Source organism: Micropterus dolomieu, linkage group LG20 (genome assembly GCF_021292245.1).
Source record: "Micropterus dolomieu isolate WLL.071019.BEF.003 ecotype Adirondacks linkage group LG20, ASM2129224v1, whole genome shotgun sequence".
In the NCBI taxonomy this organism is placed as follows: domain Eukaryota; kingdom Metazoa; phylum Chordata; class Actinopteri; order Centrarchiformes; family Centrarchidae; genus Micropterus; species Micropterus dolomieu.
This window is the reverse complement of record NC_060169.1, coordinates 18,349,098-18,361,235: the sequence shown is the minus strand read 5'-3', so window position 1 is coordinate 18,361,235 and position 12,138 is coordinate 18,349,098. Positions and strand designations below refer to the sequence as shown.

General features: G+C 39.0%; 1 protein-coding gene across 10 annotated transcripts in view; it reads left to right on the top strand.

Annotated features, from left to right (window-relative positions):
• Window positions 1-12,138, top strand: part of tead1b (TEA domain family member 1b) — a 50,043-nt gene that overhangs the window by 24,581 nt on the left and 13,324 nt on the right. For 9 of the 10 annotated variants that reach the window (XM_046032006.1, XM_046032008.1, XM_046032010.1 and 6 more), the window contains one exon: window positions 10,307-10,371. The exons of the other annotated variant lie outside the window; for it this stretch is intronic. In XM_046032006.1, the coding sequence (XP_045887962.1) occupies window positions 10,307-10,371 (65 nt within the window). The remainder of the gene's footprint in view (window positions 1-10,306; window positions 10,372-12,138) is intronic. 10 annotated transcript variants of the gene reach the window in all.

Here is a 12,138-nt window from a genome sequence, read left to right as displayed (position 1 = left end):
TCTATTGTGATGCTAATGTCTGCCTGAGACCCTTGAGTCATCCATCACGGATGACAGGAAAGCTGGGGCCATTGTATTAAACCACACACACACACACACACACACACACACACACACACACACACACACACACACACACACAGCTCCGGTCTACATTACTTTAGTGGAAGAAACCAAATAGAAAGGTTTGTGCCAACTAAATCAAATGTTTATTAAACATTTTTCCAAATGATTGTGGAATAATGGGTTATTATGAACAGTTGGAAGTGGTTAAATTAGGGCTGCAACTAAATATCAATTAATTTGTAAATTTATTTGTTAAATGGATTAATAATTTGGTCAAGATAATATGTAGAAATAATAGTGAGAAATAGTGAAAAATAAAAACCCCTCCTATGATGAGTTTCGAGTGCTCAAGGTAACAACTTCAGATTGCTTCTTTTGTCTGATCAACAGTCTAAAACTCAAAAATATTATATTTACAATGATAAGAGAGTAGGCCTATACATTCAAAAACTCATGTTTGAGAGGCTTGAACCAGCAAATATTTGGTATTTTTCTTTAAGTTGACACTTAATTTTCTGTCAGTTGACTAAATTATATAATATTTGATTGTTTCAGCGGTACTATGGGTACTGGTTGCTTATTTTAGAAATTAGTATCACTTGGGCATTGTTTTCTGATGTTTTATAGCCTAACACAATTTCTTAAAGCTCAAGGTGACGTTATCAAATGTCTTGTTTTGTCTGGCCACAAGTCATAAACCCAAAAGGTATTCTGTTTTCAATAATGTTAGAACACCGAAAAGCTACAAATTCTCACATTTGAGGAGCTGGAACCGTCAAAAGTTTGGCATTTTTGCTTGAAAAAGGTCATCAGTTAATCAGTTAATTATGCAGCTTGAATGTGTAGTGTCAAAATATTTACAAAAAGGGCATCGGGTAAAGCCTAGTTCATACTACACGATTTTTAGCCCGATTTGCCGGTCGGAGAGCTCGGCGACCATCTGGCTGTGATCAGGGGTAAATCAGCGGTCGCCAGTCGTTAGGTGTGAACTACTCCCCCACACGTTTCTGACACATCACCGACGACAGCCAGATATCTAGCATGCCAAATATCTGTAAGAGACTCTACATCCACATCCAGCCAATAAGCAGCAGCTACTTTTTCTCTGCAAAACACTTTTTACTTCCCTCCAGCTCTCTCTGTAACTCAGACAATCCCTGCTACCTGCGTGTGCTAATCCATTCTTTCACCCATATTCTTTGTCTTTGTTAATTTTAAAGATATCAATAATAAACAACAGCCGTTTCATGTGTAGGTTTCCCGTTTCACATTTCATGTGTGTTTTCTTGACTATACGTGGTTTGGAGACCAGCGTCAGGTGACCGAGCCGCTGTCAGATCGTGTAGTGTGTGACCCCTTGTCACCGATCGGTCACGTAGTGAATGCCAAAATGACTTCAAGACTCCCGTCACAAGACGGCAAGTTATGTAGTGTGAACGGGATGGCCATCGGCCGACGCTGAAAGTTGTGTAGTCTGCACGAGCTTTAACTTTTCCAAAATGGCTATGAATCATCTTAAACTATAATTTAGCAAGAAACAAAATAATTGTCAGAAAATCACACAAGATAAAGGGATGTCATAGGCTTGTTGCTGGTAAGTCACATATATGTTCATCTCCAGCCTGTTGCACTAAAAACATTTCCAGTATAAGTGCTGTTTAAGTGTTTTGTAGTAAGTGGGGGAAAAAAATAGAGTGAACTGAATGAAGGGTTAATGATAGATCTTTCTTTACAGTCTGGGCAGCGTCACATGTGTACTCTCTGCAGGGCCTGAGAGGGCAGCCTCACAGAACAGAGAGAGACAGCCGAGTGGTAGAAGCCACACACGTAGGCAATCTGCCGACTGATTCTCGGCCAGGCCCAGCTTCGTCTCATGGCAGAGTGCTGGGCCAGATGTGACTGTGGTTGAGCCTGCATTAGCAAAAAAGTGCTGTTACAGGAAATTGATGCTTTTAAAAAGAGGAAAAGAAAAAAAGCAGAGCAGTAAAGTATTGTTCTTGCTACTCAAAGGATGTAGCCAAGCCAGTTAAATTGTTTAATATGCCATTACTTAAATTAGCCTCAGTGTTTATGTTACACAGGTGCATAAAGCCTTTGCTAGAGAGTTCAATGAGAAGCCTTTGTGCTTGCATGCAACACTGCTTTCCTTATGATTTCTACTGTACAGTTATCATGGAAATTTAGAAACATAAAAAACAGCCATTCATTTATCTGTGGTATGGACTTGCCTGGTAATTCTCTTATTTTATTCTTTATCAATTTTGGAAAGCCTATTTTAATGCGCATATTGCTTAAAGTTGAACGTTTACCCTCTTCCGATTAGAACACTGCTACTTTACTTTTAGAAATATTTGCTTTTCTGTATCTGATGGGTGTATGATAAACTTTATTATCTTTATTAATAAGTTTAGCACACAAGCAAAAAAAATGCAAGTAATGTTTGATGGTTCCAGATTTACATCTGTGGGAAGATTTGCTTTTCTTTGTCTTATATGATGGTAAACTTAATATCTTTGGGTGTTGGACTGTTGGTCAAATAAAACAAGACTTCTTGGCTGTGGGAAATAACAACAGGCATTTTTGACAAATGATGAACAGATTAATCGAGAAAATAATCTGCAGGTTAATCAATTATGAAAATAATTGTTGTTTGCAGCCCTTATCGTAATTTCTGAGTACATTTAATCGTCTGGTGTGTCGTTAAAGCCTCTGAGAACCTTGCTTAAAACCCTTCACCTAGGTATTACTCATTATTATAATTGTTTATTAAATAAATAAAATAAATAAATAAAATTTAATTAAATTAAAAAAGCTCTCTCGCTCTCTCTCATGTGTGAATTAGCCAAAATTCTCACAAATTTGGCCAAACGTGTGTTCATGCAGGACTACATTACAAGTCGGATTGATATTTGAGGCCTTTAAATATTTCCAGCGCAGCTACAATAGAATTTGATGATACCAGTATATTTAGAAATCCTGATGGTCAATTCAATACTGCCAAACGCTGATACAAAGAAGCTGTATTGAGGTGAAGTATGGTATTGCACACCCTTGATATGGTTAGATAACACTGCCTTCATCGTGACTACACAATAACCCCCTTCACTTGGTGAAACACACACACACACCAAGCTTTACTTTGGTCTTGAGAAGCTGCAGCTTTTATTCACTGACAGACTCTACATTTACTGCTGCACTTCACTGCTCACCTCTTCCTCTGCGTTCCTCACTCTACCGCTCACCTTCTCTCGCTCAACCACACACACTATGCACGCAAAAAGGAGCTGCTCGATGGCAACTGCAAGTGTTGGAGAAAATGCTACAGGACTAGGAAACAAGAGAAAAGCCTCTTCCCCTGTTTGGGAGTATTTTTGGTTTAGTCCTGATGATAAAGGTCAACCAGCCAATTCTATGAGAGACTAAGTATTTAAAGCCAGCAAGACATATCATAGTAGGCTAATTGCACTAGACACACAGCATTGTAGGCTAGACAATGTCATACATGCTACAATGACTTCTATCACAGGCAGCTCTGCTTTTACACCGTATACTCTGGTGGAATGTCAGGAAAAATAGATACCGCCCAAGCCTACTACACTCACCATTTAACCTGATGTTCAAAAATCATACAGCGTGTGAGAGAAAGGAGGAATAATAATAATAATAATAATAATAATTATAATGTGAAAGAAGCCCTGTAGTGGCTCTAATAGCTCTTAGAGTTGAACTAACGCTTGAACACAGTTGTTCCAGAGTTAGAGGGTATAAATTCATTTTACAGATAACTACACTGAATCACACCTTTTATCAGTACCAAAGATGATTGCACTATTTTCCCATTTGCCTGCTAGAGTTGGTAGTGAAGAAGGAATTTTGTTGTGTTTTGGATGTCTCTCTATATTGTGGACCAACCCTGTAAATTTCCAAAACATGGTGTCGGATATCTTCCTCGGAAGTGCCCAAACTTGTGAATGATAACTGACATACAGTAACATGCAGCCAAATTGTAAAAAGACAGATGAAAGAAAGAAGTTTTGAAGTGAAGTCATGTACAAATACTAAATATCGGTCTTATCTGGCAACCTGCCATTATGTATCTTATTGGCTTACATAGCAGCTTGTGATGCCTGCACCATAGCAATTCAGGTTACAGGTAGAGAAAGAACAGATGCTTTTTACATGGTGAATCTCACAATTTTAAATTAAAAAAGACAAATGTCATCTGTGGAAATTTTGAGCTGAAATAATTAATCAACTAGCCGATCAACAGAAAATTAATCTGCAGGCAGCTATCGATTCAACAACATTTCAGACAGTTTTCTTTTTTAAGCAAAACACTCCCCAGTTCCAACTTCTCAGTTGTGATGATTTGCTGCTTTTCATTGACTTATGTGCTTGTAAATTGTATATTGATGAGTCAGGGCTGGGGCGACATGGCAAAAATTATTCTCACTTTTTCTCTCTTTTTTTCCCCCTCAAGCTTGAGGACGATTCACAATTTAATTTTTGTTTTCATGCATGCCCTGAACCACGTGCAAGGTTGTCATTGTTATGCATATTAAAAAAGTAAAGGTTATACTAGGCAGCTATGGACTGTCTGTGTTGATGCTTATACTGCTTTTATCTGTCTGTATAATGCGTCAGATTTCAAGTATTGAAATTTATGTTTATTATACATGGTGCCTTTCAAATAAACTTGTAAATAAAAGAATAAAACTAAGTAGGGCACTGACAACCAGTTTAATAATCAGTTTCACCACAGATGGAACAGAGAAGTTGGCACACTTACTCACTACGGGCGTGCATTTAGTGCAACTTTTCATGTCACAGTTTACCAGACTGTGACTCGAGACAGGTGATGTAGACAGCTATTGTCTGTTACTGTTTTTTATTTAATCAAATAATTAAAGTCATCACCCAGCCCTATGTTGAGTTTTAACTGAAGACATCTTGGGCTTTAGAAAATTGGAATTGGTCATTTTCAGATTTTTTTTTTTACTCAACTCCTTGCTTTGTGTTGACCTGATTGTAGAGTTTAGTTCATAAAAAGTTGATTTAGACTAGGAAGGTCTTATGGGAGGTTATGGAGAATTTATTTCTGGGTGTGGTATATCTGAGGTTGGTCCACAGTGGACTGGACTGTGACAATACACCCCATTGTTATTCACAACAGAGGGAGCCTGTCCCAGGTTCCTTGGAGAAAGGATGCTAAGGGGCCAAATTGGATTTCTGACTGAATGAGGAATCAGCTACTTGGGGGAAGTCTAGAGAAAGTTGACCCACTATGTCTTTGTGGGGCTGCTGCTGGAGTGCCATTTATATGTCGCAGATCCTCCAGAGTCATTGAGATTCAGAGGAGAGTTCACTCTGGCCAGGTGGAGGGCTCCTCCAGCTGCTTGGCAGCACAAATCTGTCCAGGGGTCACACTATAAATATTTAATCCTTTTCCTGCTGCTTTAAATGAAGAAAACCCCATAAAGAGTTAAATTTCTCAGCCCTCTGCGGGCCTTGCTGCAACTGCACGACTTAAGAACTTATTTCAACATTCAGAAACTGACTCAGTTGTAGTAGTGTAGATCTTTCAAAACTTACATACACTGAACAAAATTATAAACACAATGCTTTTGTTTTTTTGCCCCCATTCATTATGAGCTGAACTCAAAGATCTAAGACTTTCTCTACGCAAATGCTCCGTATTTGTGTAGCGCCTTTCTAGTCTTTTCGACCACTCAAAGCACTTTTACACTACATCTGCATTCACCAGACATACACATTCATACACTGAGCCTAAGTGCTCAAACAGAAACTAACATTCACACACATTCATACGCTGGCGGAACAGTTGGGCAATTCGGGGTTCTGTATCTTGCCCGCTCTACCTCCTGAGCCACAGCTGCCCCCCTTTATGTACCCAGGCCTATTTCTCTCAAATATTGTTCACAAATCTGTCAAACTCTGTGTTAGTGAGCACTTCTCCTTTGTAGAGATAATGCATCCACCTCACAAGTGTGGCATATCAAGATGCTGATCAGACAGCATGGGTAATGCACAGGTGTGCCTTAGGCTGGACACTCGAAAATGTGCAGTTTCACTGTATTGGGTGTGTGCGGAGGGATCCGGAAACCAGTCAGTATCTGGTGTGACTTCCATTTGCCTCAACTTCGCATAGAGTTGATCAGGTTGTTGTTTGTGGCCTGCGGAATGTTCGTCCACTCCTCTTCAATGGCTGTGCGAAGTTGCAGTCAGGTCAAGACCCTGATGAGGACGACGGGCATGTAGATGAGCTTCCCTGAGACGGCTCTTGACAGTTTGTGCAGAAATTCTGTGGTTATGCAAACAGATTGTTGCAGCAGCTGTCTGGGTGGCTGGTCTCAGACGATCTTGGAGGTGAAGATGCTGGAGGTGGTGGTCCTGGGCTGGTGCGGTTCCACATGGTCTGCGGTTGTGAGGCCAGTTGGATGTACTGCCAAATTATCTGAAACGCCTTTGGAGACGGCATTTGAATTTTGTTCAGTATAAGAAAGCATTTTAAATATAAAAAGAGCTTTGTTGAAAAAGGCATCAAGGCAAAATTCTAAATTTAGATAATCAAACTATAAGCCCTTGGGGGTTTCTTATCTCTCCTGCATAATCCTATGTTGTTTTTCTATATCTTTAGCTGTCCTTTGAGCTACTAATTTTTATTTATTAAATGTATTCATTGTCAGACAGATTGGCGCAAGTGTGAAAAAAGTTAAGTGTCAGTTTTTACAATACTATGAATGTATTAAATAAATAAATATGAATTTAGTTGACTGACTGTCCATCTTTCAAGGTAAAGGTTCTTTATTGTCACATCCATGTGAAATTCATTCTCTGCATTTAACCCATCTCTAAACGGAGCAGTGGGCACTGTACCACTGTACAGCACCTGGGGACCAACTCCAGAGATATGTCAGTGGCACTGGTCAATGGCACTGACAGGAGAACCTAACACATTATGAATCAAAGAGATCACTTTGTTTATACAGACATTTTCTTTTTTATGTTGCTCCTGAATTTCAGGTTGAAAAGCACAGTTGTGTTTTAAAGCATTTTCAGTCCTGAATGTGGACAGTCTCATGTCCCCCCCCAGCAGTTGTTGTTTTGCAGTGCAAACACAGGCAAGAAAAAAAGAATGCAGGCTAGCCAGAACCCACTGAGCCTTTTCTCCAGCCTGGTGTAAAGAATGAATTATTCAACAGTAAGCAGGCTTTCAGCTGGCCATTTGTGTGCTTTGATCTAGGAATCAGGAGTTTGCATGAATGCCTGTATTGTCATGTTAGTTTCCACAGTGTGTGAATTATTGAAAAAAGAGCAGGGCCCCGCTTCATCTGGTAAAGTTTACACTGCAGGCTCACTGGACAGACAGGCTGGAACTGTAAATCCCCAGATGTTGTTTATTTGTCCTGCAAGGTCACATGACTGGTTTCACTCAGACTGGCCTCGCCTAAATGTTAAGCGTGAAGAGAGTTTTGGGGTCAACCTTTAACAAACTACAGCTGGATGTGAGAGCCAACCAGGGTTGGGCTCACCCCCTCTGCTCAGGGGAACAACAAAATGTGTAGGTGTGGCACGCAGACAGGTGCTGCGGGTATTAACGATCTCATGTTGCTGTTTATAGAATACGGTATAGTTTATACCCGGTGTTTTTACTCAAACTCAAACAACTTTGATGAAAGAGAGCCTTTCAAATGCTGTATCAGCCTGAAAAATTTCATTTCCTTGAACCTTTTTGAAAGGAATTTATTTGTAAACTTTTCTTGCATCCATTGACCGTCACAAAAGAGCTAATGTGAAGGAAGCCTATGTGGTAGAGCCGACGTATTGGTTTCAGTTATTTAGTTATTAATATAAAAATTAATGAGATGATTATTTGCAACTGTTTTTCAACTTTGGTTTTATCTTTTTAGGCAAAAAGATTCTCAGATGTAAATATTTTCTGGTCATGATAGAAAACCAGATGTTTGTGGGACAAAACAAGACATTTGAAGTCATCGTGTTATCGCTGCCTTTGACTAAAGATGTTCCTAGTCGACTAGCAGTCCTTAGTTCAAGCAGACATTAGTTATTGCACGTTTATGATATTATTTAACTATATACTTTTTGGGCATCAAAATGGTTTGACTTCCAGGGGTCAAAGAAAATGTAACACTGCTACATTACAGAGAAATACAAAACCGCAATAATTAGACCTTAAAATATCAATTTTACAAGGGGCACGATATGAGCCCCATGTAATCACTGTATTCCTGTAAACCTCCTCCTACTGGCAGGTCCACATCTCCTGTGTAAACAAAGTGGTGTAAACCAACACCAACACTCCTCTGGTACTCCGAGCCCCAGTCTGCGCAGTCAGCTAATAGGACCCGCTAACTGAGGTAACTAGCTAATAGCAGCTGGTATAGTTGTCTTTTCTGCAGCAGAAGAAGCAGCAGTGTGCCTGCAAGTGACTTCTGTTACAAGAGAAAAGGTCCGTGTTGCAACAATCCCGATACTTTCGTCCCAGTGACAAGGCACATCTCCCGAATGGAGTTTGGAGGGTTATTTTCTGCGACTAACTGACTAATGAAAAGTTCATATCAACTATTGGGGGGTAGCACTACATTATGGACTCTGAGAAGTTGCCATTTTAAAATATTTTCTGACAATTTATGGACCAATCAATTAAACATAAGTTACTTGTTTGTTACTATATGTGCATGAAAACTTTGTTTTGGGAGTTGTAATTCAAGCTTTTATACCTAGACCAACAGCTTCTTTCATTTAGCACATTTGAGTAATGCTCAAGAGCCCTGAACATCACAAGATGAAGCTTACGCACCCATCATCTCTTGTTTATGGATTTATGTCCCTTATGTTCCACACTTGTATACCCTTTGAGATGTACACTTGTGGTCTGTCACATTGTTTGATCCGCGATGTAAAAATAAAATGCCTTATCTCGTGATTACCTAAGATACGGCCTATTAGCATATGTGAGGTACGTTGTGGTCCCATGGTGTAACAAAAGTAATGCCTTTAATTGATAATGAATTGAATGTTGAAAAATGTTTCATTATATTGAGGGTTTGGTGCATTTCATGGAGGAGTAGAGCAAATCCATGGTGTTGGTTGGCTACAGCTGGACACATAATTAGAGACCTCCTTACCTATAATTTGTGTAATAGTTTTGGTTGGCGGCATGTTATTACCATATGAAAGGGCTAAGCAGGGGTCATGTGCATTGCTACAGCAATTAGAGCAGAGCTGAGGGCAGAAGAATGTTCGGAGCCGTTGTTAATTGGAAATCTCTACAAAGCTATGCTTTAATTATAATTTAGTCAGAGCTGCACTGTTTTAAACCCAATATATTCAGTTGCCATTATTTTTTTGTAATAGTATGAACAGCTAGGTCTGTTTCCTTTCAAAGCACCGGGCTTTGAAGAGAACGAGATTGAATTAGATTAATTTGAAAGGCTGTGCTGCTGCAAGTTTTTTTTTTTCTTTTCTTTTTTTTTCCTCCTTCATACTGATGTCACATGGTGTTTTCACAGCGAAACTGGATCTCGTTTGTTTAGGAGACGTACATACCTTCTGATTTGCATGCACTAAACTATGGTTACAGACCTTATAGTTTGTAGCTTCATATATGATTCCATGACTACCTCCTAGAAAAGTTGTAGGATTAATTATGCATAAAGCTTTAAATATTCATTATCCATAATTTATATTAATTGAATATTAATTGATAGAGGTTCAAAGGTTCTTTGAATCGTAGTACATAATCTGCATTTATTTTGACTTTTGGAGCTTAACCGCATTAGTTAACTATTAATTACCCCTACATTTTACATTTAGTCAGTCAAACATTTCAGTGGAAAACTTAACCAACTGTTAAAATGATAAAAAATCTTATATACCCACCAAGGAAAGTGTTTTTACGGGTGACAGAAGACAACCGTAAACTCAGTTATCTGATTTTTATTTTATTTTTTGGTTCTTGGTTGATGTTTAAATTTTTTGTTTACAGCAAACTCAAATGTATTGTTTAGCATAAGCAACCAAAGCCTGTATAACAGCCTTCTACTCTATACACTAACACACACACCTGAAAATCTGATGCCATGATGTGCCCTTTCCAAATTTCTTCCCAGCCCAGATATTTTGAGGTCATTTCCCACGTTTTTTTTTTTTTTTTTTGTAGACATTTTAAGCACGTCTCATTTTCCTGTTCACACAGGTCGAAATGAGCTGATAGCCAGATACATCAAGCTTCGGACCGGAAAGACGAGGACTCGGAAGCAGGTGAGACAGCAGACGAGATGTCTCTGTTGCATGAACGTCAGACGGCTGTCCAATCTGTGTGCAGACTGTTGCCTTATGTTTTCCGCAGGAGAGAAATAAGGCCAGACAGAGAATAACACAATGCTTAGTTGTCAGGGGGGGACTTCTGAGGCTGAGGAGTCCCCCTGTCACTGCTGTGTTGCATGAAGAGATGTCTCTGGGTTACGACATTCCCAGAATTGTCACTCTTACTTGCACTTAAGTATATACATAAGAACCGTAGTTGTAGGAAGTTTGCAGGAGGAGAAATTGTCTTTAATTTCCCTGTTAACCTTTTACTTAAAATGCAGCCTTTCTATTTTCTACTATAAATAATGGAATGATAAATGTAATGTAATGATAAACATAAGAGCTTTGTCATATGAAAAGAGTCACCACTGTAGCTTAAAAGTATTCGTCCTCATGACTAAATCATGGAGGTTGTGCACTTGGCTAGAGTAGAAGCCTTTATTAATAGGAATGTGGAGGCCTTAGCAGATTGGTACCATCTCTGATCAAAGAGAGTATTTGCTGCAGTCAGTGTTGGAGCGTGTATCCTGTCTTCTGCAGCACACAGTGTGCACTGCACAACTCACCACAGTGCTCAGCTCAAACTGTAATGAATGTAATATAAATGATAAATCAGGGCTCTTATATGTGTATCTCTTAGGAATAACAGCACCAAAATAGTTGATTGTTGTATTGAAATGACCTGATAATGAGCTCTGAAGGTGCTTCAGTAACATCTTCCCTTTAAACAGGAAATTCCCTGCATGGCCACTGACTTGAATGACAATGATAAACAAGCCAGTGTCTACAGTGACATTCGATCGCTGTGTGTGAATTGATCAGTCTGGACCAGAAAGGCCACGTGGTTTTTCTTCTCCTTGACACAGAATCAGAATGAGAGAGCGAGCCGTTTACTCACAGCTACACCAAGAAACACATGTCTGTTTCTGTTCTTAGTTTAAATGTATGTGTGTGTGTAATTGCTGTGTTGTTTGTATTTGGTAGATTAAATCAGCAATAATTCTGATAATTGATCGTTTGGGCCTCTCAAATGCTAATTTTGACTGCTTTTATTGTGTTTTCTGTGAAAGTAAGGACAACAACTTTGGATTTTGGACTTTTGGTTGGAGAAGCTTTTGAGTATGTCAGTGTGTGCTTTAGAAAGTGATGGTTGACATTTTACAGGCCAAACAATGAATAAATAAACTAAAAACATAATTGTCATTTTAGTTGAAAATGAAAATAATGGTTGTTGGCAGCCCTAATTTTCAATATCACTTAATCTGCAGTTTATTTTGGTTTTGTCTATAAACTGCCAGAAAATTGTGAAAAGTATAATTTTCCAGAGCCCAAGGTGATGTCTTTATATGTCCGACCAACAGTCCGACACTCAAAGATGTTGAATTTACAATGACACAGAAAATCCTCACATTGGAGAAGCTAGAACGAGACAATGTTTGGCAATTTTTGCAGATTCATTTTCCGTTGATCAATGAATCGACTAATTATTTCCGCTCGAGTTTATCAACATGAATAGCAAGAAAATATGTTGATATTATATAATATACAGATTTATCTGCAGTGGAAGCACTTGATGCCCGTACTGTTAGAAAACTCACCTTGGGTGTGATTTGCTTGAATAGTGTCGGAGGAGAACTTAAATCCACCCCTCAAACCGGTCATCAGCACACATTGCTTCTATTTCCAACTGCTACTTGCACTGCTAAATGTTTCATGTGA